The sequence below is a fragment of the Sinocyclocheilus grahami genome, unplaced genomic scaffold (assembly GCF_001515645.1).
Source record: "Sinocyclocheilus grahami isolate Dianchi unplaced genomic scaffold, SAMN03320097.WGS_v1.1 scaffold463.1, whole genome shotgun sequence".
In the NCBI taxonomy this organism is placed as follows: Eukaryota; Metazoa; Chordata; class Actinopteri; order Cypriniformes; family Cyprinidae; genus Sinocyclocheilus; species Sinocyclocheilus grahami.
Genome location: NW_015505642.1, coordinates 99,596 through 124,758, shown reverse-complemented (window position 1 = coordinate 124,758; position 25,163 = coordinate 99,596). Strand labels below are relative to the sequence as shown.

The window sequence follows — 25,163 nt, the reverse complement described above, 5'->3', positions numbered from 1 at the left end:
TCCATCCCTCCGCCCGCCCGTCCGTCCATCCATCCATCTATCATCTATCTATCCGTCCGTCCATCCATCCATCCATCATCTATCTATCCGTCCGTCCATACATCCATCCATCTGTCCGTCCGTCCGTCCGTCCGTCCATCCATCTATCATCTATCTATCTGTCAGTCCATCCATCCATCCGTCCGTCCATCCGTCCATCCATCTATCATCTATCTATCCGTCCGTCCATACATCCATCCATCCGTCCGTCTGTCCATCCATCTATCATCTATCTATCCGTCCGTCCGTCCGTCTGTCCATCCATCTATCATCTATCTATCCATCCGTCCATACATCCATCCATCTATCATCTATCTATCCGTCCGTCCGTCCGTCTGTCCATCCATCTATCATCTATCTATCCATCCGTCCATACATCCATCCATCTATCATCTATCTATCCGTCCGTCCGTCCGTCTGTCCATCCATCTATCATCTATCTATCCATCCGTCCATACATCCATCCATCTATCATCTATCTATCCGTCCGTCCGTCCGTCCATCCATCCATCCATCTATCCGTCTGTCTGTCTGTCTGTCCGTCCGTCCATCCGTCCGTCTATATAATGTATGTACATTTATCTTTATTAAATTATATAATTTATATATGTAATTTTTAATATAATTGTAATATATTTTTATAGTAATTAGAAGTAATTTAAGTGTTTATGGTAATTGAAAGTATACATAATGCAGACTATGATTTTAATAATATGAATTTTAAAAACAGGATTGTCATTAAAATAAATAATCAACTATTTCTTTTTTTGATTATAATTTTTATCATTTACAAAAGAAAGAAATAAACTATATTTTACATTAAATCTCAGTTTATATATATATATATATATATATACACATACATTTTGTCATTATAATTTTTTTTATACATCATTTAAATTGTAGTGCACAAATGGAACTATATTACATACTATGATAATAATAACAATAACAACACTGGAACAGAATGCAAAACCCCCCCAAAAAACGTAATGCTCCTAAAACAGGCTTTAATGTGTTTATATGTGACAAAAATTCATTTCATGTGTATATTTTCTTTTTTCTTTTGATTTTTGGGTGAAATGTGACCTGGACATATTTTTAGTGAGATTCACCTACTTTCCCTGTTATTTAATTATAGCATAATATAATTCTATTTACCTATTCAGAATCCATCTGTAAAATGTTTGGCACATTATTTGCACATTTAAACATTTGATTCTTTTTTAGGGGTGAAGTTTTCGAGCATTTCCCAAAACTACCTCTCAAACCACTCTCAAAGAAAGAGTAGGCTGACTTTTCTATTATCATCATCATCACAGAATACCACACACAAGCCCTAATTCTGAAACAGTTTTTGGTCATTTCCCCCCAGGATCCCGAGTCACGCCGGTAAAGGAGAACATGTGCTTCTCCCAGCCATCAAGCACGGTCTCAGCAGCACCATGTCAGAGCGGCAGAGGAGAGCGCAGGACGTGCACAGACTGCGTCTCAGGAGAGCTGTGAACTCTTAACCCTCTGCAGTGAAGGTTACGCTTCTGTTATTGTGCCTTCCTGTTTGCTGATTAGAAGGTCTTACAGTTCTGTCTTTTTTTACCCTATAAAACGGCTTAAACATCTCAGTCAGTCTCTCTATAAGCTGAAGGAAGGTCAAAAATATGTATTCTTCACCACAGAGACGTGAGGAATGAGTGAATGGCTGTTGATCACGTTTGATTCCCTAATGAACTAAATAAGAATCTTTCCAGAGAAGCAGCCAAATGTCAAAGATGAGACGAGAGCTAAGCTGCCCGTCCTTCAACAGGAAGATCCGTAATCTCTGAGACAGACGATATAGATACATGAAATATATACAATCAAATCTCTTATAAAACCTTGATTTGGTGAGATACATCGATATGTGAATTTCCCTGTGTTTGGATGATTTGAGCTTGACAATGCAGTCTAAATTCTACTGTAACTCTCTTTAAATAAAAGCACCAGCAACATTTTATTACACTGTGTTTTTTTTTGTAGAGTTCTTGTTCCTGTTGTTAGTCCTGGACTCATGCAGTGACCTGTAAGTGTTCATTTGTTTCATCTGTAGTGCACTAGTGTAATCTGGTCGTTGAGAAGGTTTTATAGTGTGTCCTGTAGGATCTCTAACTGATGACTACAACCAACTGGATCCGTGCCCAGGCCTCCAGCAGACACCACATAGTATTACTGCGTTTAAGAGCCTTATTAAATAATGGGATCTCATTCAGTTCAATTCAATCAGATGCTCTAGATGCCTCAAACAGCAAACGTTCAACACGTTTCTCTAATTCAGTTTAGCCAATAAAACATTTTAGTGACACATTTTTATTGTTTGATAAATAAATCAATACAGTCTTTTTTTTTATTTTACAATGTTGCATATGGCAGTTTTTAGGCAATTCAACAAAGGGTTATTATAGTTAACTAAAACTATATAAAAAAACGTGTTTCTTGAAATAAAATAAATTAAAAAAATGTTTATTGTAACTACTTGCCAAGGCAACATTTCCTATTTTAATCTAGTTTATGTACGAAAATAACTACAACTGACATAAAAACTGCTTAGCCATTTTCTCTCTCTCTCTAAAAAGTTTTAGGGCTAAAGATTTTCAGTGTGGACCCTAAATATTAAATTATATATATTATATTATATATATAATAAATTGTGAAATTACCTAAACTCTTGTACATGTAAAAAAAATAAAAATTATAAAATTTTATATATTACTTATAAACGCATATTTTATTTTTTATTTATTATTAATTATAACTTCAAGAGTTTAGGCAACCGTGGAGCTGCGAGTGAGGCGAAAGGTCAGACGGGTCAGACAGACAGACTGTTTAGGGAGGTAAATGCAGGTAAACGGCCGCAGCCCCAGCAAAGCATCAACGGCCGGGTGTTGACCAAATGACTTAAGGCAATAAGATAATTGAGGAAGGTATTATTAGATAAGCAATGAAGAAAGGAAAAGGGTTGTTCAGACAAAGTATCTTATCTTCTCAGAAGCGTAGCTTACAGAGTGACGTCTCGCAGTCAACATTAGTATAAAAGAGCTGGGCTTCTTCTGCTGCAGGATCAGACACGCTGAGTTCAGTCTGCACAGCTCTCTAGCGGTTGATCTCTGTGTTGTAAACTCAGCAGTGTGATCATGTTGGCATCACGGGCACTCCTCGCCAAGCAGGCCGCAGCCATGCTGGTGCGCCAACCCGCCTGCCTGATGCATCATGGGGGAGACTGGGGCAACTGGGGCAACACCAACATCGCTGTGGTAAGTACACACACAAACTGGCAGGGAAGCATTCAGTCTTGAATCTCTTGTTCGCTATAAGATATATAGTCTCCGTTTGGTTTTGAATTTGTAACTGGATCTGCTTTTGAAGGTTTTCTCAGGCTGCGGTTGGTGGGATGGAACTGACATCCATGAGGCTGCGTAGTAAGTATTCAGCAGTGTGCGCTTCAAAATATCATTCCCTGTATCATCATTTTGGTCGTTTATCAGTAAAACATAGAAGAATCCTTAAAACAAGCTCCATTTACAATAAGGTCTCATTTGTTAACATTGAGCAATATATTTCACAACATGTATTAACCTTTGTTAAATGTTAGTTAAAAATGTTCATGTGAAATAATGTAGTAGTAAATGTTGAGATTAACATTAAGCGTAATAAAAGTATTGTTCGTTCTTAGTTCATGTTAACTAATGTAGTTAACTAATGTTTACAAATAAGTACTTTCGAGTCAGATAAGACTGAGATTACATTTAGTTTTGGTTCCCTATTGAGAAATATATTTTTGTAGGTTTAAGCTACAAAAATAACAATATTCATCAGTGAATTTTGTTCCATTTCTGACTAAGTCAAGAAAATACGATTCGCAAATGAGGTAGAAATAGATCTGAGATACTTTTTTTGAGAAACATCTTATAAATTGGAAAAGTAATAATTATAGTCGTTTAAAAAAATTATTTAAAAATGATCGTTTGCAGTAGCACCATTCAAAACATGTCTGTCAATGGCTGAATGCTCTTATATTTTTATAACGTATGGACCTGTGTGGATTGTATGGGATAATACACAGTCACTAAATATCACTAAATAAGCTTCAGTAAGACTACTTGCCAAATAAATAATTTTTTTAGTTTTTCCGAGCTGAAATTATTTATTTTGGTTACCTGGTTTAGTTCAGTGCTTGAGCTTACAAATATTTTTGACAGTTAAATGCTGTAATTGACCAATCAGAATCAAGTATCATTAATAAATAATGCCGTGTCTCTTTGAAGCACCATGTACCACTTGAGCCGTAATGGAGCCCGTTTTCAGATCTTTGCCCCAAACCAGCAGCAAATGCACGTCATGGACCACATGAAGATGCAGCCATCATCAAGTGACAACAGGTAGACATCACTAAAATGAAATATAACATTAAATATACTGTTTACACAACCTTTCATATTCCCATTCTGCGCATTTCACTCATCTTGTGAAAATATAACAAATGTACTAAGGAACATTATGTTTTATGGGAATGTCATTGCTTTTTGGATGTGCTGCATGGAATTTTGTTTGAAGAGCGTTACATGATTGTTGTGATAGTTCCCATTAAAGTATATTTTAAAGTACCATGATCATCTGATAAAAGAGTTCTCTCTCCGCAGGAACATGATGATGGAGTCTGCGCGATTCAGCCATGGTCAGGGCATGATGCAGATGAACGATCTGTCTAAACTGGACGTCAGCAGCTTTGACGCCGTCATCTTCCCTGGAGGCCACGGAGTAGTCAAGAACCTGTGAGAGAGACAGTCTTTTAGCTGATGAATGCTAATGCAAATATAAATGTCACTGAAAAGAAATCCGTGCCAAAAGAAGTGCATTATCTGGACGGGCGAGATGCTCGTATAGACCATCAAGAGTTCACTATGGAGTCCATCTAAACATACTTAAACTTTGATGACTCTCAGATTATGTGCGGATTGGCCTTTTCACTATTAGTCATCTCAGATCTACCTCTATTCCTGGAGCGAAAATCCTCTTATCATGTTTCACTATTGGCAAACAATTGGTTAAGGCTAAGTGGAAATAAAGGCGATGGATGAGACTAATCCTCGTCTGAGCCCAATCCGGTTTCAGATTGCCCAATTACACTTCAGCACCTTTAGAAACTGAAGATCTGAAGTGAGGAAGTTCCTTCAAGGTTTCAAGAAGTGAAGGGTTGATTTGAGCAGAGGGGGGAAAAAATCTCAATCTTTTCCTCATATGTCATGTTTAAATATAAAAATATTAGCGGGGGGGAAAAAAAGTAGTGTCAACACTGCATTTCTGCTGACTTTTATATTTCATGAGCAGGTCCACCTTCAGCAAGGACGGCAAAGACTGCAAGCTGAACAATGATGTGGAAAGAATTATGAAGGACTTCCACCGCGCTCGCAAGCCCATTGGGTATATGACTCTAAAATATTAAAACTGTGAATATAAGATCTGAATTTAATCCTTGTTTATACTACATACTGATCACTGTTGGGTATAGAGGGACACATTTTCTTGCTTCACCTACATTTTTTTAATTCTGGTATATATTCTATATATATGTTTTCTCCACCAAACGTCTCTTCTTGGACTAAGTTTGCGGGGAACCAGTGTTGCCAAGTAATTTTCAGTGGAAGTTGCTAAAGGCAGAATGATTTGTTGCTAAAAGTTGCTAAATGACGTTGTGATGTCATTGCGTGATGACGTCATTGCACAAAACAGCATTTGTATGTGGAATACACACCACGATATTACTCAAATCTCAGCGAAAAATACTTTTTAAATGTTATTTGTTCATAAAAATATTATAAACACAAAATATTTTAATTTGTAAAAGTAACATAAGTAGCACATCTTTATGATCTGATTTTTTTACAACATTGAATTATTGAACAGTTACACATTTGATGTATTTTCTTATTAACTAGTAAAACGGCACATTCTGAACAATTATAGATTTAAGCAGTGTACTAGTTAATTAGTGTGCTACACAAAAGTCTATAAAAATAGGACACAATGTACTGTTTATATGAAGGGACAATATGTATTTATTTTTTACAGGTGTTTTACCTGGGTTTTAAATTCCACATTGCATTTTGTGTTTTAAGGTTACAGGTTACAACTTAATGGATAACATCCTGGCAGAAAATGACTAGTACTTTTTCAGTTTTTCCACATATTTTTTCTTACAGGGTTCCTAACTGAACAACAATTACAAGCTAATAACATGCTGTATCATAAATGTGCATTTATTATTGACCAATTGGAACTAGCAACTTAATGCACATTTGTTTGTACTGTTAGGCATCTTTCTCCAGCTCTCTCCAGGTTGATGTGCTGCTTGGCTGGCTAGCTGTTCAATGGTTTCCTCTTTTTGTGTAATTTAGATGAAAATATGTATTTTTTATCATTTGCGTCACTTTACAAAAGTTGCCAAAAACTTTAAAAAAATAGCTCAATTTGTTGCTAGGTGCTTTTTGAAAAAAAAGTTGCTAGGCTAGTCTGAAAAGTTGCTAAATCTAGCAACAAAATTGCTAAGTTGGCAACACTGCGAGGAACGAAATACCGCTTAAAGAGCAGACCGCTTTACGGCAGCAACAAATGCACGGGCCCAACTATCCTCTGTAATTACGACAGTGAAGTCCACTCACTTAATTGTAGGGTGCTCCAAAGTCGCAAAAATACACAGAGCTACATACAGTTGCTTTAAATCAGAAAAATGTCAAATAGAAGCATTTTCACTTGTGGTCTGTAAATATGATTCAATTCAATTGTTTCAATGTTTTTCAACTGACCTGAATCCTGCTCTGTCTTTGGCTCAGTCTTTCCAGCATGGCTCCTCTCCTGGCGTGCCGAGTGCTGCCCAATCTGGAAGTCACGATGGGTTACGAGCGTGACGAGAGCAGCCGCTGGGGCCGCTGGCCCAACACCACCATGGTGCAGGCGGTCAAGAGCATGGGGGCCCGTCACAACACCCGTGAACCTTACATATCCTTTCACTTTCATTTTTAACTTCTTATTCATTTTTTAAAGTGTAAAATGTGATTTTTCCCTTAACTGCCAATCTCACGAGGCCTATGTGGATGAGAAAAACAAGGTGATCAGCACTCCAACCTTCATGTGGGAGACTGACTATCACTACCATTACATCTTTGATGGCATCGGGAACATGGTCAAGCACGTCATGCGCATGACTGCCAAGTGATTCCTGTGAGATGCAAGACACCAGAAGGCTTTCACACTTAACTTTAGGTTGACCCGAATCCGCTATTATGTGGACATAGAGAGCAAATAAAGGAAAGCATACAATGCAACTCCTGTGTTGTACTATGTATCATATAGCATAGACTTTGTCTCCCACTCTACATGTAAACAAACCATATACTTATTTTTGAAGTAATGAATAAATAATTGAAAAGTTAATATTTTGACAGCAACATTTTAGTGGAACATTTTATTTTACAAACACACAAAAATGAGTGTCAACATTTATTTATTTAAAAAAAAATATATATATATAAGAAGATATAAAACACTTTTTTTAAAACAAAACTTTAAACTCATTTTCAAAAATGTCAGGAAACCTTTAAATGTATTACAAAAATGTACAGCAGCATCTTAAATATAAGACAGTTTCAGGTTTTCTCAAAACATTCATGAACAGTTGTACAAAATGTAAAAAGAGAAGTAAAAATATTTACAACACTAAACACAGACTGACAAAGAGCCTGAGATGGATTTCAAGATCCATAAGCATCTATGTTTTTGATTCAGCCATTTTAAATATCCATTTCAACGTCATTCAGAGTTCTTTGTATTAAAGTGAAACAGATCTAGAAGAATTATAGATGAGAACAGGCTGCAAATATGTTTGTCTTTGGGAAAGTTAGTTACAAAAGTAAAGAGTACAAAGAAATTGTGAGGAGAGTCTGACTGAGTATTAAGGAGCCTAAGCTTCTTAACTCAATATTGGCACTGAATTTTTTATTTAAATTATAACAGAATTTGGGACTTGACCAAAATGAAAATGACAAAGGGTTTAAGATGAACTCACATAGGAGCTCAAATATACACATGGTAAACAAATATGCAACAGCAACATTATACTCAGATATTTTTTAAGATAAGGTGAAATATACACAAGAATGGAGCTCAAATATACACATGGTAAACAAATATGCAACAGCAACATTATACTCAGATATACATGCACTCATGTATATGTAAAATACAACAACATTATATATTTCAGTTGCTTGAAATATATGTTTTCTTGGCTGCAGTATCTGATTGTCAAAGCAGACTTTATGCTATACTGTTGTTTTGGTTCTGCGGATTGGAGAATGTAATAAAACCCTTTGGAAGTACAGTTATATTTCCAGCATGTCCATTATCCACAATGGATATTAATTTCAGACACAAAATCTGTATCAAAACTGTATGATACTTCTAATTAGTTTTTTTCCCTTTTCTGTTAAAACTGTACTTCTGTATCCTTATCTTTTAGTCTAGACAGATAGAAGTGCAATCTGGGATTGACGACAACAGATAAATACAAAGTCAACGAAAGACAGAGATACAAAAGCTACATTCCATATACTATACATTTTTCAAGTTTAGAAAAACCAGTAGGAACTGAATGCACCTTTACAGCATCATGGCAATGCTCTTTATTCGGCTTCAGGATGTATATACGTCAAGGATATTCAAGTCTGGATCCTTTGCTTTCTCAGGATTTGTTAGGTTTGTACTTAAAACCAATTTATTCTTTCTTGGGATGCTCTGGAAATATAAACACAGGGACTGTAGTTAGTTACCTACAAGAGATAAACCAAATAAAACCTTGGGTTTGCATTAAATTTAACATGGGAATAAGTAAGGCATTTTATAAATGTCTGCTAACACAAAAATTCCTGTTCTTGAAGCCATATGTGAATATATCACTTTCAGAATCGTATATGTTATATATAGTGACATGCACATTTGTGCCTACAAAGTGAAGTATTATGCAGATAGCCTGAGTTAAAACAAGTTAAAGATCAATATGGATATTATAGATCAAAGGAATTAAAGGGAGGTAACGGACCAAGGTAAGGTTCTCAAAGAAGTGCGGAGCTGGAGTCAGAGTCTGGGTCAGGGGGGATGCAGGAGTCTTGGGAGCAGGATTGCTGGGCCCTGAGGTACTCCTGGAACTCCTGTCTCAGGGCATTGAAGCGGGCCTCACTAAGGGAACGACTGTACCGGTGATGAGGAGGCTGGGATACTATGGGAGGGCTTACGGAGTACAGGCCTGAGAGGAGAGGAAAGGAGCAGGAGGAGGATGAGGAAGATAATTTGAGTAGGATGGGTAAAGTTAAACTGGTTCAGTTCAAGGGAAACGTAATTTGGCATTACATTTGGTGTGGGGAATGACCAAACATGCTCAAAGAGCTGAAGGATGAAGTTCTTACGTTTACTCTGGAAGTCCTGGAGGCCAGTAGTGGAGCGGGGGCGATCTTGCCTGAACTCCCTGCCTCGCCCAAAACCTGCATGGGGCCGCTCCATCTTCATGGCCTCCAGGATGTCGGGATTCACAGAGCATTCCACAGCATCCCACTCGTAACTCTCATCTACAGAGGTATTTCTTCTAGACACACACATATGCAACAATACACAGTGAGATGTACAAAATGACAGTGATATAAATTTGTACAAAACAAAAGAAATTGGTAACCGTTCTAGCTGTCTTTGCTGAGGTTTTGCCTCATGCATTTGTGTGTCAGCTTCACCTTTTGGACCTCTGTTCTCTCACGTCTTTGTCTGCCCTGTGCATCTCACTCTCCTCGGTGGTCTCTGGCGAGCTGAGTAAGGTTGGGGTGATAGAGAGAGACTGGCGTAGGTGCCCGTGTCCATACAGTCCCACACTACCTCTTCCACTGCTCTGGCTGGCGTAACTGGCTCTGCCCCCATCACCTCTTATATCCCGGCCTTCTGTCTCTGTGGAGCCCCTAACTGCACCCATTCCTTTGTCCACCTGTCTCGGAAAGTCTTGCTCTCGTCGGGGGAAGGATGTATGATATGGTGAGGGCCAGCTGTAACCTCTGGGTAGGAAAGGCCTTGGCAGACCAATTCTGGGTTCTGCAGGATGCAGGTAGTCCACCCTGGCCACTGGTCTGGTAGGGCCAAAATGTTGAGAGGGGTCTAGTGGGACATACTTATGCTGAACTGACCTGTGTGTTTCCTGATAAGACAGAGGCCACCTAGAGGAATCTGGAAAAACTGTTCCCTGTCGACGTGGATCTGATTCCCTCCTGGAAGGCAGGGATGATTCCATGTTTTGTGGTGGATCTGGGGCTGAGGGACCAGGTATGTGATAGGGGGGTTGCATGCCAGCTCTCTCAATATGCTGACGTCTCTCTAGACTGTAGTTGGTAGGAGGCTGAAAGGGCACTGTCCCTCGCCATGATGGGCCAGACATGGGATAGTAGCGTGCAGGAGTGCGACCCAAACTATATGATTTGAGCCTTATGTCTGGTTGGGGAAATTCATCTCTGTAGCAGGTCTCAGAGACACAAGTTCTTGGATTTTCAAAATGTTCCCATCTAGAACCTAAACTAATGGACTTTTTTAGGAAAGGACGTGGTTGCCCGACTCCAGAGAGGGTCCTACAGGGACCAATGCTGGCTGACTTCTTCATGGAAGGCACAGGAGCCTGATAGATCCTTGAGGATATCATGTTTGTCCAGTCACCCTGAGTCTGAGGTCTTTGATATTGTTCAGATGTAGAGTCTGGACATTTGGAAACTATTTCTGCCATGCTTTTAGCTGTGTTAATTAATGTCTGTGCCAGACCACGCTGAGTAAATTCTTGTTTTTGAGACCGCTGAGAAAGCAAAGGCTGAGAACTCTTTTCCTTTTGTTTAGATGGTGAGAAATCTTTATTGCTTGTGTCTGAGGTACCTGATTTATCACAAGTATCTCTTGTTTCTAATTGTGAACATGGTTCAGAAACTGGAATACTTCCAAGTTTAACATGTTCTACAGGTATGTTCAGTGTGCAAGGCTCATGAACAGCCGCATTGTGCTGACTAATATTGGTCTCAGTGTGGTCCTGACCATGTTTTTCCCAACTCTTGGGTACAACGTCAGGCTTATCTCTTAACAGTGTCCCAGTTATTGCCTCGACAGTGGGTTCAGCAGATTCCGAAGGCTCAGTTACTTCTACAGGACATATGCAACAATACACAGTGAGATGTACAAAATGACAGTGATATAAATTTGTACAAAACAAAAGAAATTGGTAACCGTTCTAGCTGTCTTTGCTGAGGTCTTGCCTCATGCATTTGTGTGTCAGCTTCACCTTTTGGACCTCTGTTCTCTCACGTCTTTGTCTGCCCTGTGCATCTCACTCTCCTCTGTGGTCTCTGGCGAGCTGAGTAAGGTTGGGGTGATAGAGAGAGACTGGCGTAGGTGCCCGTGTCCATACAGTCCCACACTACCTCTTCCACTGCTCTGGCTGGCGTAACTGGCTCTGCCCCCATCACCTCTTATATCCCGGCCTTCTGTCTCTGTGGAGCCCCTAACTGCACCCATTCCTTTGTCCACCTGTCTCGGAAAGTCTTGCTCTCGTCGGGGGAAGGATGTATGATATGGTGAGGGCCAGCTGTAACCTCTGGGTAGGAAAGGCCTTGGCAGACCAATTCTGGGTTCTGCAGGATGCAGGTAGTCCACCCTGGCCACTGGTCTGGTAGGGCCAAAATGTTGAGAGGGGTCTAGTGGGACATACTTATGCTGAACTGACCTGTGTGTTTCCTGATAAGACAGAGGCCACCTAGAGGAATCTGGAAAAACTGTTCCCTGTCGACGTGGATCTGATTCCCTCCTGGAAGGCAGGGATGATTCCATGTGTTGTGGTGGATCTGGGGCTGAGGGACCAGGTATGTGATAGGGGGGTTGCATGCCAGCTCTCTCAATATGCTGACGTCTCTCTAGACTGTAGTTGGTAGGAGGCTGAAAGGGCACTGTCCCTCGCCATGATGGGCCAGACATGGGATAGTAGCGTGCAGGAGTGCGACCCAAACTATATGATTTGAGCCTTATGTCTGGTTGGGGAAATTCATCTCTGTAGCAGGTCTCAGAGACACAAGTTCTTGGATTTTCAAAATGTTCCCATCTAGAACCTAAACTAATGGACTTTTTTAGGAAAGGACGTGGTTGCCCGACTCCAGAGAGGGTCCTACAGGGACCAATGCTGGCTGACTTCTTCATGGAAGGCACAGGAGCCTGATAGATCCTTGAGGATATCATGTTTGTCCAGTCACCCTGAGTCTGAGGTCTTTGATATTGTTCAGATGTAGAGTCTGGACATTTGGAAACTATTTCTGCCATGCTTTTAGCTGTGTTAATTAATGTCTGTGCCAGACCACGCTGAGTAAATTCTTGTTTTTGAGACCGCTGAGAAAGCAAAGGCTGAGAACTCTTTTCCTTTTGTTTAGATGGTGAGAAATCTTTATTGCTTGTGTCTGAGGTACCTGATTTATCACAAGTATCTCTTGTTTCTAATTGTGAACATGGTTCAGAAACTGGAATACTTCCAAGTTTAACATGTTCTACAGGTATGTTCAGTGTGCAAGGCTCATGAACAGCCGCATTGTGCTGACTAATATTGGTCTCAGTGTGGTCCTGACCATGTTTTTCCCAACTCTTGGGTACAACGTCAGGCTTATCTCTTAACAGTGTCCCAGTTATTGCCTCGACAGTGGGTTCAGCAGATTCCGAAGGCTCAGTTACTTCTACAGGATCATCTACACTCATTTCAATGAAACCCGGAAGACTCAGGTATTCCAGGATAGTGCTTGTCTGCAGTGGGGACATCCGGGCTGGTTGGGGAGCAAGCTTAAATTTAATTGATTCTGACATTCTTGAGAAATTTGACTGATCACTTTCTGCCTCATTTTCCAACAGGGTCAGGGGGGATATCCGACTGGGGCTTTCACTGAAGACACATTTGTCACTCTTTCTAGATCGAGCCCTGATACCCTCTTTCTCTTGCTCGCTGTAAGGCAACATGGAACTGGAATTATCACTCACTATGACTTTTCCCTTTGCTCCTACTTTCTGATGATCGTATGGCAATGTAGAGCAGCCTGATGGATTACGACTCAGTCTGTCTTTTTGAACAGCCCTTACTTCCTCCACGTCTGTAACACTTTGAGTCCTGGGATCAAAGTAATGTGGGTTAGGACCAGTATCTCTATCGTCTCCTGCCACGACTTGGTGCAGCTCAGATGGTTGAGGACTCAAGTGAGCAGGGGATGTTGATCTAAATGTTGGAGCCTCTTTTTCAATTTTTCTTTCTTGCAACCATCCTTCCTCAACTAAAGTACTGTTGGGCAACTCCTGCTCCTCTTCCAAGTGACTCTTCAGGTGTCTAGCTCGTGCCCCACTGAGGTTGGTTCTACTATGAGAGGGTATGTCCCTGGTAGGAGAGAAAAGTGAGAGAGAGGTATATTGTGTGGCTGGTGAATGAGAAACAACTGCTGCCATTGAATTTTCTACGCTGGCAATGCCTTGTTGACATGTATGAGGGTAGAGTGAGCGAGGTGTGTTCCCTTCAGACAGGCACTGCATGGGCACCTGGCTGGTGGGGGACATGACAGGGCTTATGTCCCACTGGATGTATGTGGAAGATAAAGAGGGAAGTCTCTCCATGGGACTGCTGGTGTTGCCGAAATAACAGCCCCTTCTATAGTTCGATACACGCTGAGCAAGGCTGCTGGGTCGAGTTTTTTGCCGTAAATGGATGTCTTGGGGCTTCCAAATAGGGTCTTCAGACTCAACATCTTTCCATTTTCGTAAAGGACTTGCAGACTTGGCCCGCCTCTGTTCTCGCTCATGTGCCTTTCTGCTGGATGTGTAGTTTTCTAACTCCCTCTCCATTTGCTCACGTTCCTTCACTAGCTTTAAACATTTGCTTAAGTTGTCCCTCTCTCTTTCACCATCCAATTGAGTTATCATAGTGCTGGGCTCTGTCAGCTGGCTGTCTCCATTGATGGGCTGGTAATGTGCTTGGTGAAGCAGCCTCTCTCTCTCCAAAGCTTGAGCTCTCCTGGTTAAGCTTGGAAAGATGTTCTCCCTATGACTAGCACGTCTGTATTTTTTTAGTGAGTCACTTGCCCTCTTTTCACTGCAGTCAGAATAAAAGCTGGCCCTCTCCAACAATGCCTCAGAGCAACCATGCTCATCATCGGAGTAGAAACAGCCGTGACGCGAGAAGTTTCTGGCCATTGCCTTCACCCTGCCAGGGGAGTGAGGAGGTCTTTCTTGATCTGGAGAGTCCACTGTCAATGCTGAGGGCATCGTTCTCTCTTTATCCCTCTCTGAACTTACAGGATTTGATTGGTTGGACTCTTTAAACGATCCATTGTTACTCCCTCCACCACTGCCTCTATCAGGGGATTGTGGGAGCTCCTTTTTGAGTGGAGTAGAAACAGCCGTGACGCGAGAAGTTTCTGGCCATTGCCTTCACCCTGCCAGGGGAGTGAGGAGGTCTTTCTGGATCTGGAGAGTCCACTGTCAATGCTGAGGGCATCGTTCTCTCTTTATCCCTCTCTGAACTTACAGGATTTGATTGGTTGGACTCTTTAAATGATCCATTGTTACTCCCTCCACCACTGCCTCTATCAGGGGATTGTGGGAGCTCCTTTTTGAGTTTTTTTTTTATGTGGGTTGGTGTGGAGTTTTCTAGGACAGGTTGGATAACGAAGCGGCCATCAGGACTTCTCGATATGGACTCAATAGCAGATGTGGGTGATGGAGATCCCCCAAAGTGGCTCTCAAACTGGGTGTAGTGTGGAGGTGGAGAGGATGAGGACAGAAGCTGTTTTCTCTGATCCTGGTACTCACTGTGGCTGCCTTTATTAAAAGAGAAACGGTCTGAACGATCGGAAGAGGATGGGTTGGGGAAGAAGTTTAAGGGAGGACACAGCTTTAACTTCAGCACACTGTCGGGACTGTCAGAAGGCGAGTGAGCTCTGAGGAGAAAAAACATAAGAGAACATTTAGGGAAGGAAGACAGGAAGACTTCATCCCTTCAGGTTGCCGTTTCAAAAGCCAACTGTGATACAGTGACAAAGATGAAGAAGCATAGGAATGATACATGCATTGCAAAGATGGACACTTACTGTGGAGACGAACTCTTCTGGATGGCAGAGGGGATATCTGAAATGGTGGGGAGGGTGTAAAGTTCATATCATGCCACAGATAATGAGTCATAAGATGAAGTGACAAAAACAAAAACAGCTCCAACAGAAACAGAGATGCAATGGATAACAACACCACTGACGTCTGAGAACAAATACATGAATTCAAATATGTCATGTATCAGTCTCTGAGGCATTGAATGTCATAGAAATTGATAAGGAATGGACTTTAGAGTCAAATCATTGCTCATTGTACATAAACATTTGTTTAATTACCAGTGCCGATCCTAGACTTCTGGAGGCGCTACGGCTGTTGAGTGAGTGGTTATGAACGAATGAATGAAACGCATTTGTCCGTGTTTAACGCAGTCTCGAATCGCGCTCGCGGAAAGCACTTGAAAAACAGTGTCTCTTCCGCGGCTCGGCACACTTTCAACTCATTTTTTTAGTCTCAAGCAAGACTGTATGACATTCACGTTACATGATTTGACTGATTTTTACGTAAAAAGGGCAATAGCGCACCGCATTAAAAGAAATGATCATTCATGTTTTCATAACCGCTGACCAAATTCAAAAAACGAAACTAAAATTAAATCATCTTTGAGAACAAGGGGGCCCCCTGGTGTTTCGGGGGCCCTACGCAGCTTGCGGATTTTGCATATAGGGAGAATCGGCTCTGTTAATTACACAATCCATGTATCTGAATGCTGCAGCTTCAAATAACTTTGAGCATGCAAAAAGCTTCAAAATGTGTTTGTAGTGGTGTAATTTTAGTTGAACAAAAAAATAATTTTCAGTACCATAACAATGACCCTGTAAATTTTATCACTGCTTTTACCATCTCTCTTTTTCCTTCGCCGTTGTCTCCTTCTACTATTCATAACACAAGCTGTCACCAGAGAGAGGATGATGGCAACAAACAGGAAACACACGCCCCCAATCACACCAGCCAACAGGGGCTCAGGAACAAAGGACAGGAGACTAGGCGCTGGTGGATACATCTCCATACCTTAAGGTCACACATTACATGTTATCTATTAATAATATAATAAATCAATTAACACAAATCATTTATACCAATATTACACTTCTGATTTCTTGAACTTTCAATTTCTCATTAAACCATATTAAAATTCCACAATATTCATTAAATCAGTAGTTTCCCCAAGCTTCATGGGGCCTGAGAAAAGCCGGAGATATGTCAATATTACGAGAAAATACAAATTTCTGAGTTCGTCTCACCTTCAGTAGAGATGACAACTGAGTCACTGGGCACACTGACCTGTTTGTCTCTACGAGACAAAAGGCACAGCTCATAGTTTGAGTCCTGTGGAAACATGAAGAGAAAATGACCCATCAAGTGAATACTAATGGCAAAGAATAGGTTCATTCAACATCAAGCTGCAATATTCTCAATATTTCACACATTTTACCTTCACAAGTCCCTGTACAATCAATTCAGTCACATTGACTGCAATCTCTCTGTCTATAGTGACCCACTCCCCCTTTCCCCGTTTTGCTTGAAGTACAAACGAAGTTAATGGTGGAGACTCTTCTAGAGGTGGCACCCACTGCAGCAACACACCCAGTGATGTACGATTGGCTGACAGCAAGGTGGGAGGGAACAACATTGCAATGGTGGTTACCACAGTGGGAGTTTCTGTTGGAGGTGCTGCAACGTAAAAAAACACAAGGATTTACCTCAGCATGCTAAATCACACATCTTGGCCCAAAGGTTTAGAATAACGTTAAAGCCCACCAGGGAATGTTTTGAATCAAATAAGAATACAGATCTGAAAAGAAACTACAGACAGTCTAAGCATTACCATGTATAACAGAGTTCCTCAAGTGCTGGCCTGGAGGGCCATTGTTGTGCAGAGTTTAGTGCCAACTCTAACTGAAGACACTGAGCAAGCTAATCAATTAAGGGAGTTACTACAAAATTAAATGTAGGTGAGTTTGATCTGGGTTTGTACTAAAGAGGGCAGTGGCCCTCCTGGGTTGGATCTGAGGAACCTGATGCTTAAGATTCATGTCTGCATGTGTAGAGCTAATGGATGACCTCGCCAACTCTAACTGAAGACACTGAGCAAGCTAATCAATTAAGGGAGTTACTACAAAATTAAATGTAGGTGAGTTTGATCTGGGTTTGTGCTAAAGAGGGCAGTGGCCCTCCTGGGTTGGATCTGAGGAACCTGATGCTTAAGATTCATGTCTGCATGTGTAGAGCTAATGGATGACCTCATAAAGTGCATAGTTTGTAAATGATGTACAAACAAATGCTGACCCAGTGTCCTGATGGTGACAATCTCACTGAAGGGGCCAGAGCCCAACTTGTTTTGAGCAAGAACGCTGAACTGGTAACTAGTGGCAGCTTGCAGACCTGTCACCAGCAGTGAGGTTTTGGATGTTGGCACAGGGATTGATGCCCATTCATGCTTGCCTCTCACAGTGGGCTTCACCCTGATAAGGAGAGAGATCAAATATTAAATTGAGTCAGTCCCATCGATAATGTAAAAAGGGCTGGTATCACATTTAGACTGGTATATACATTTTTAGTAATGTACTGGGGCACTGGTACGTCCTTGGTACAATGTACAATACAATTAATCTAATGCTGCTGATGCATTACATTTTAAGTGACTCACCAAACAGTAAATTTCTGTGTGTATCCTCCATCAAAGCCCGGCTCCCAGGACACATTGGCCTGAGTAAACCCTGGATCCACAGACAAGGAGGTAACAGCATGGGGACTTGTGCCTGAAGAAGACAGAGCAGATAATAAATTTAATTTCGGTCTCATTTGATTTTCTATAGGTAAATGAGGGGTCTTTTTATTAACGGGCATCTATTCCCTGTTCCTCTCACCTAGCACTAATATTGTTGTTGAAGCAATGACAGTGGCCACACGGTTGGAGGCAAGACACTCCCACGCCCCCTGGTGGTCCTTACTAAGTGGACGCAGGACCAAAGAGCCATTGGATAAGACTGTAAATGGAGAGCGAAGGGCAGGACCAACCTAGAGCAGATGATAAAGAATCAAAAAGAGACTGAACCAGCATTCAAGGCTTTTAGTCATTGCCTGTAAATACATACAGTATGTGCTTTTTTCTTTCTTTAGCTGATATACACACATTTCATACATCACTGAGCTGAAACAAACCGAAAGCTATTTGGACTTTTTTTTAAAACCTTACCTTATTCCATGTGATGTTAGGGGTGGGATCTCCCTGAGACTGACAGGGTATCACCAGCTCCCTGCCTACTTCCTGTAGGTACTCGGCACGAGGTGAGACACGGAATGAAGGGGGGTCCTGTGCACATCACCAGATTGCAAACAAGAGAAATGGTGTCAGCAATCAGTGTCAGGTAAGTCATTAATAATGCATTTCAATATGTGGTGACATTTATAAGTAAATGGCAACCTATATAAACATTTGACAAAGTATTTCCCATTTTAGATATATGGTGTTCACCTTCAGGATAACTTTGGTAGGTTCTGACTGGCCCATAGTCCCGTAACTGTTATAGGCTGTACAGGTGTACATGCCCACTGCATCATCATTGGCTGCGGTTATGAACACTGAACCCTCAGAGTTGACCATCCATCCTGGATACTAACCAATCAAGTATATAAAAGTAGTATATAAAATGATCTTATATGGGTCACAATGAGATGTTTGATGATGTAAACATTCATAATGTACCTGCTCCAAGTCCAAGGATGCTCCATCTTTGGTCCAATTCACATACAACATAGGGGGCTCGGCTTGAACTGGGCATATGATCTTTCCCCCCTTTCCCGCGGGCAGATAAGTCTCACGGGGCATCCGTACCACTCGTGCTGGATCTTTAAGAGAATCAGGTTTTTAATCTATCATTTGTATTGTTAACCAATTAAATGTGAACCTTTAAACTTCTCTAGCTCTTTTTACCTAGTTTACATGAAGCAAGATTTGAATATTTAAAACATATAAAGAATCCAGAACCAACAAATTGCAAAGCACTCACGTTTAACTTTGAGGTAGGCAGACGCAGAGGGCGGAGTCAATAGACCATTGGTGGGTGTGCAGGTATAATTCCCAGAGTCCTCAGGGATAAGACCCGAAATGAGGAGGGTCCCATCCACTAGTATTTTCACCCGTGATTTCAGAATTCTGTAAACACAAATATGCATCCAACTGAGGGGCAAACAGAAATTGCAAAAATACCAGACAGTTAATTCACTGGACACTGCGGTTGACCAATCAGAATCAAGTATTCCAGTGAGCCTCATGATATTGTTATACATTTCAAGTTAGTATTCTGGTCACTTACTTGATGTGATACACATTTTGTCCTTGTTTCCACCACTCATATGTGAAGTTAGAAGGATATGCTTCTGCTTGACATTGCAGAATTGCATCCTGGGACATGTTCATGGTGGTGTCCTCAGGGGGAATGATGATAATTGGAGGACCTGGTTGAAAGCAAAAGAGCATGCATGTGAGACGGAATGCGTAAAAGCATGCATGTAATCAGCTTTGACGGGCATTCAGATCCGAGGAGGTTTAGGTGAGATTTAGGCTTAAGTACCAATATGCATTGTGCTAAAGCACTACCACCAAAAGAGGGCAATGTTTGCTCATTGAATCACACTACAGTTTGCCAGAATAGTTAGTTGCTCTAAGTTCTTATGTTGTGTACAAGACATATGTGAGATATTTATTTTTTGCGGACTTCAACGATATATCGCATTCTGTTGCTCAATGTTCAGAAGATGACAGATGAAGAAACAAAATGGCAGTGCTAGCATCCACTTTGCAGTTGTGCGATTATCAACAGAAAACACAGTTCTTTATCAACACACAATCATGGAATTTACAATCATTAATGCATTTTATTTTCTTAAAGTGCACATCTTTCTCAGTGCACATCATACACACATTTACAGCGAAATGCTCTGACTTAAAGTGACTGTTGCACAGTAGGAAGTTCTGACTTTCAGATCTGACTGGAAGCTGCAACAGTTCTCAATGTGAACCAAGCCAGATGCAAACCATATGAAGTCAAGATTAAGGTTATTCAGTTTGCACACAAATCCAACTCCACCAAAGATGCCAATGTTCTCAGACCCAATGCTGCTTAAATGCTTAATACCCTGCAAGCCTATTTCTATTTACTGCTGAGTTTCCTCGCCCACGTGGACAAGACGTGGTGTGTAGCTGACCTTTGACCTGCAGCTGGGTGATGTGGGTAAGGTTCCCTTCTGAGTTGGATACGTGACACTTGTATATTCCTGTCGTTTCCCTGGTAACCTTGCTTAAAGACAGGGTTTCATTGAGTACCTGTTGGGGAAAATGTGAACAGCCCAAAGTGAACTCTACACTCAAGTCAGCATGAAACAGGATTTACAAGTAATCGTGCTTCTGTAATCCAATGTATTTCTGAGTAAAACAGGATAATCTATGTGGAAGAAAAATCTAGATTTGATTTTATAAATAACTGCACAATGAAAAGCTTGTTATATATCAAAATGGAGATAGCTAGTTGGAGGGGGAAGGATTCATGAATCACTCACAATAAGACTAAAAACATGTATAAAGAAAGCAAACAGGGTCGATTTTGAATTCATGTTGACTTTCAATGATCTTTATTAATGACCAATCAACTAACAAGCTCTGTGTACCTGAATTGCGTCTTGTTTTTCAGCATCACTACCATCTTTTCTCCAGATGATGGTGGGTTTGGGGTTTCCATGAGCATCACAGTGGAGGGTGAGAGATTCACCCAACATGACCTCCAGAAAGGCAGGAGGAGTCTTTATGAATATCGGAGGATCTACAATAGACATAAAAACCATCAAATCCATGTTCATCAAAAAGCAAAGCAAAGCATAGCAAAATAAAAGGAAATAAAATAATAAATAAATAACATAAAAAATTATTAAAATAAACTAAAAACAATACAGAAATAAATATATACAAAAATAAAATAAACTAAATATTATTAAAAAAAAAAAAGTAAATGAAAAAATAAATAATATAAAATAAATGTGTGATATTAAAAACCAAAATCAAATAATGAATGAATGAATAAATAAATAAGGTGTAATCTGGCAGACAATTCTAATATCACACTAATTAGACTGATAAGAACCAGTCACCAGTATACAATAAAATGCAGCACTTAATGATCTAAAATCATTGCGTTACACTGAGTAGAGCATGTGCTCTTTAACTTTCTCAAAGAGTAACATGCTATTAAGTGATAATTTGCAAGTGATGAAAAATCTCTAAACACGAGAAGGAAAAAAAAAAAATCTGATTTCCCCATAACACTGTCAACACAAAGACAAGTTTTCCAGCACACTCGTAAACAATGACAACTTTCAAAACCGCTGTAAGCTGACACTGTGCATATAATGGGTGAAAGCAGGCTGCACTGGAGAGATTTGGACTGTGAGCGTGAGTTTCTGTCCTCTGTCTTCATTCTGATCGCTCACACATGCTACAGAAACACGATCAGATGCTAAAAGCCAGTCTGAGCCCTTCACGGAATTCACACACCAGTGCTGAAGAAGAGTGTGTGTGTAGATTTAGGTGGAAAAAGTAAAAAAAAAAAAATGCTACGATTAGTTGTGGGTGAATGGATGGAGAGAGGCTATATAAAGCCTATTGCATGCGTTCTGTTGATATCAGAACAAAACATCATCTGCATCAAACACTGACGTAAGTGTCATGAAAAATGAGACGGGATTACGCAATTCTCACTTATTCACTGCAACAAAGCTTTCATATGAGCTCCAGATGCTGCTTTAATCAAAAGTTGAATCCTTTTTGTAGGAGTAACACAATGCTTTATGATGCCGGTAGCATGAACATGAAACATAAGAGCACCGTCATAAAATATACATTCTCTTAAACAAATGCATGTTCCCTTTCTATGGAACCTAATTGTCACAAGATTATTTTTTCAAGATTAAGTAACACAACTGACATACAACATATGGCTTTGGGTGCATTTCCCATTATGGGTGGACAAGGCTGATCTTAAAGCATTAACATAATAGTATTACTGAAATACTATTACAGATTTTAAAGGGGTCCTATTATGCTTTTTTCAACTTTAGTTAGTCTGTAATGTTGCTGTTTGAGCATAAAAAAGATCTGCAAAGTTACAAAGCTCAAAATCCACTTCAAAAGGAGATATTTTATTTAAAGAAATAACTTTTCAAAAACTACAACGAATGACTCGTTTGGACTACAACACATATTTTCCGGGATTTGTGATATCACAAATATCGACGAATGGGACGAGACCTGGTTGAGCTGCACTAGAGAAGGCAACGAGTGTTATCACTATGTCTGAGACACGCTAGCTTTCCCAAGGCAGACGAACTTAGAGTGGTTACAATCCAGGTTTAAATCGCACTCAAATTGATTTGATTTTGATGCAATATTTACACTGAAGCTCGCAGGCGGCTATGGTAAGGGGCGTGACATTTCCCGACCAGGCGCCGAGTGCTGCCAATCACAGCACACACTGGCCCAGCTAACCAATCACAGCTGACCAATCACAGCACACACTGGCCCAGCTGACCAATCACAGCACACACTGGCCCAGCTAACCAATCACAGCACACACTGGCCCAGCTAACCAATCACAGCACATTTCGTATTTCAGAAGGCGGGCTCAGGAACTATTCGAGACGTTCATGCCAGACTGGGGAGAGAGATGTTGTAATAATGTAAAATATGTGAAAAATAATGTTTTTCGAACAACCTAGTATGAGAGCCTGTTCTAGTACACCCCCAAAACAAAATCAAGACTTTGTAAAAGAGCATAATAAGACCCCTATAATATTTTGAATTAGATTGTATTTTTATATTTTTTGCTTTCATGTTAATTTTAGTTAGTTTTAGTAATTGTGTTATGCGTTTTGTCATTAACACAAGTCTATATTGTTTTTATTAATATGTATTTCAGTTTTAGTTAAGTATGTCAAGTTAAACAAAATGAAAATGAGAAATATTGCCATGGAAACTAGCTGAAATAAAATACGTTTAATTTTTTTATATGTTATTTTATTTCGGTTAACATTTATTTTATTTCAAGTAACATTTTTATGGTTTAAGTTTTAGTTCTAGCTTTAGCTAACTATAATGAATCTTTATGAAGTAAAATATCACAGTACAATTAATGTTGCAGGTAATTTAACAAAAAATGGTTTATATAGTAAACAATCATTTGGAATTCCCAATTTTGCATAATACAGGGAATTTAAATTATATTTGGAACTTGATGAAAAGTAACACAAACCAAAAAAACTCAAATTGGCAATTAGTGTAAAAGCATGTTATGGAACACTTGACTGTAAACAGTAAAATTTTATGAAACTAAATGACATACAAAGCCATTATACACACACCTTAAACAACTGGATAAAAAAAACATTAACCTCAAAGCATTTCTTATCCCACCTGAGATGGACAGGAAGTTCCAGGTGCCGTTCTGAAACTCATCTGTTCTATCCAGCAGGAGAATCCGACACTCAAACCAGCCCTCATCCTCCAGAGTCAACTTATCCACCAGAAGAGACGCGCCGCGGCTCAAGGACACACGACCTGCATCGGAAATCAGAGACAAGCAATTATTCATAAGTACTTTGAGAAATGAGATAAAGATAAGAAAGCACACAAAACTGCAGCTCAAACATTAGAGCAAACGCTAGCAACTCATGGGTTTTGATTCCCATGGAATGTGTGAACTTAATAAAAAATGTTATACCAAAAAATTTTTTTGGTATAAAAGCATCTGCCAAATGCATAAAACGTAAATGTAAAACTGCTGCCCTTTGTATTCCAAAAACCACATGCATACCTGAAACCACCAATGCAAATCCAAATGAGATTATTACAGCCCTGTTACTTCACAAGCCAATGAGGAATTTAATATATTAACACTGAATTTAAAGGGGTCATATGATGCGATTTGAATTTTTCTTTCTCTTTGGAGTGTTACAAGCTCTTGGTGCATAAAGAAGATCTGTAAAGTTGCAAAGACTAAAGTCTCAAATCCAAAGAGATATTCTTTATAAAAGTTAAGAGTCAAGACACGCCCCCACATGTCTACATCACGATGTGGGAAGATTTGCATAACGCTGCCCAAATATTCACCCAAAAAAAGAAGGCGTAACTTTTATTCTCGCTGTAGTATTGTTGTTGCCTCGCTGCGTGTTTCGTTGTGAAAGCGAAACTACTTTGTTTGGCCCTTTGGCCTTAAGTGGTTAAGTTGTATTTTTACAACACTGTTCCAGAATAGCTCAACCCAAATATTCAGATGTGTGCAGCGCATTTTACAGAGGACGAGGACTGTTTCCTGGGAGAGTAGCCTACAATGCCAGTGTCTGTTTCTATAAAGTGGGGCAGTTCCAACTTTGCAAGGACAGTCTAGCACTTCTGACTCACAGACTGTAAGTACGTTTTCATATTAAAAGAATTTGCCACTGATGATTCAAACGCGAGTTTTGAGCAGTGTAGAGTAGCACTTGTTGTTTGTCATTTCTCTGATCACAAATGCAGACATGGTTTTATGTTTACGAAGCACGATACGCAACGCAACGCGTAAAAAGACAGTATAAGTAATTATAATCAGTAATTATGTGTCCACTGGAGGCAACAAATGCCTCGTTTATAATGGGTTTTATTGGTTTTGTCTCATCACTCCGGCCGGGACACGGCATCACAATATGGTAAGGGGCATAAAATTTCCATCACATGCTTGAGGAATTCGGCCAATCACAACCACTGGATAGCTGGTCAATCAGAGCACACCTCGCTTTTCAGAACGATGAACTTTGTAAAATTCGACGCGTTTCAGAAAGGCGGGGCATAGAGGAGAAACGATAATGTACAGTATGTG

The 25,163-nt window shown here is 40.2% G+C and overlaps 3 protein-coding genes across 6 annotated transcripts in view; 2 read left to right on the top strand and 1 right to left on the bottom strand.

The window, feature by feature from the left end:
• LOC107553039 (coiled-coil domain-containing protein 74A-like) overlaps positions 1 to 1,877 on the top strand; it is an 8,863-nt gene extending 6,986 nt beyond the window's left edge. For 2 of the 4 annotated variants that reach the window (XM_016235117.1, XM_016235115.1), the window contains exons 7-8: positions 1,270 to 1,326; positions 1,415 to 1,877. In XM_016235117.1, coding sequence (XP_016090603.1) covers positions 1,270 to 1,326; positions 1,415 to 1,553 — 196 coding nt within the window. In that variant the 3' untranslated portion in view covers positions 1,554 to 1,877. The remainder of the gene's footprint in view (positions 1 to 1,269; positions 1,327 to 1,414) is intronic. The other 2 variants (XR_001604923.1, XM_016235116.1) reach the window with 2 other exon arrangements.
• Positions 1,878 to 3,206: 1,329 nt separating this feature from the next.
• LOC107553036 (ES1 protein, mitochondrial) lies at positions 3,207 to 7,517 on the top strand. Its single transcript, XM_016235111.1, has 7 exons — positions 3,207 to 3,326; positions 3,439 to 3,491; positions 4,338 to 4,451; positions 4,713 to 4,844; positions 5,401 to 5,493; positions 6,903 to 7,068; positions 7,151 to 7,517. Exons 1-7 carry the CDS (start codon positions 3,207 to 3,209, stop codon positions 7,283 to 7,285), a joined length of 813 nt encoding a protein of 270 aa, XP_016090597.1. The 3' UTR covers positions 7,286 to 7,517.
• Positions 7,518 to 8,198: 681 nt separating this feature from the next.
• Positions 8,199 to 25,163, bottom strand: part of LOC107553037 (uncharacterized) — a 55,127-nt gene continuing 38,162 nt past the window's right edge. The window contains exons 4-23 of the mRNA XM_016235112.1: positions 23,723 to 23,866; positions 20,929 to 21,080; positions 20,470 to 20,587; positions 19,578 to 19,719; positions 19,272 to 19,417; positions 18,968 to 19,110; positions 18,737 to 18,877; positions 18,458 to 18,574; positions 18,129 to 18,279; positions 17,909 to 18,020; positions 17,548 to 17,723; positions 16,694 to 16,932; positions 16,503 to 16,587; positions 16,099 to 16,269; positions 15,243 to 15,279; positions 14,737 to 15,092; positions 11,420 to 14,504; positions 9,531 to 9,706; positions 9,167 to 9,370; positions 8,199 to 8,862 (exon numbers count right to left, since the gene is read on the bottom strand). Coding sequence (XP_016090598.1) covers positions 9,180 to 9,370; positions 9,531 to 9,706; positions 11,420 to 14,504; positions 14,737 to 15,092; positions 15,243 to 15,279; positions 16,099 to 16,269; positions 16,503 to 16,587; positions 16,694 to 16,932; positions 17,548 to 17,723; positions 17,909 to 18,020; positions 18,129 to 18,279; positions 18,458 to 18,574; positions 18,737 to 18,877; positions 18,968 to 19,110; positions 19,272 to 19,417; positions 19,578 to 19,719; positions 20,470 to 20,587; positions 20,929 to 21,080; positions 23,723 to 23,866 — 5,882 coding nt within the window. The 3' untranslated portion in view covers positions 8,199 to 8,862; positions 9,167 to 9,179. The remainder of the gene's footprint in view (positions 8,863 to 9,166; positions 9,371 to 9,530; positions 9,707 to 11,419; positions 14,505 to 14,736; positions 15,093 to 15,242; positions 15,280 to 16,098; positions 16,270 to 16,502; positions 16,588 to 16,693; positions 16,933 to 17,547; positions 17,724 to 17,908; positions 18,021 to 18,128; positions 18,280 to 18,457; positions 18,575 to 18,736; positions 18,878 to 18,967; positions 19,111 to 19,271; positions 19,418 to 19,577; positions 19,720 to 20,469; positions 20,588 to 20,928; positions 21,081 to 23,722; positions 23,867 to 25,163) is intronic.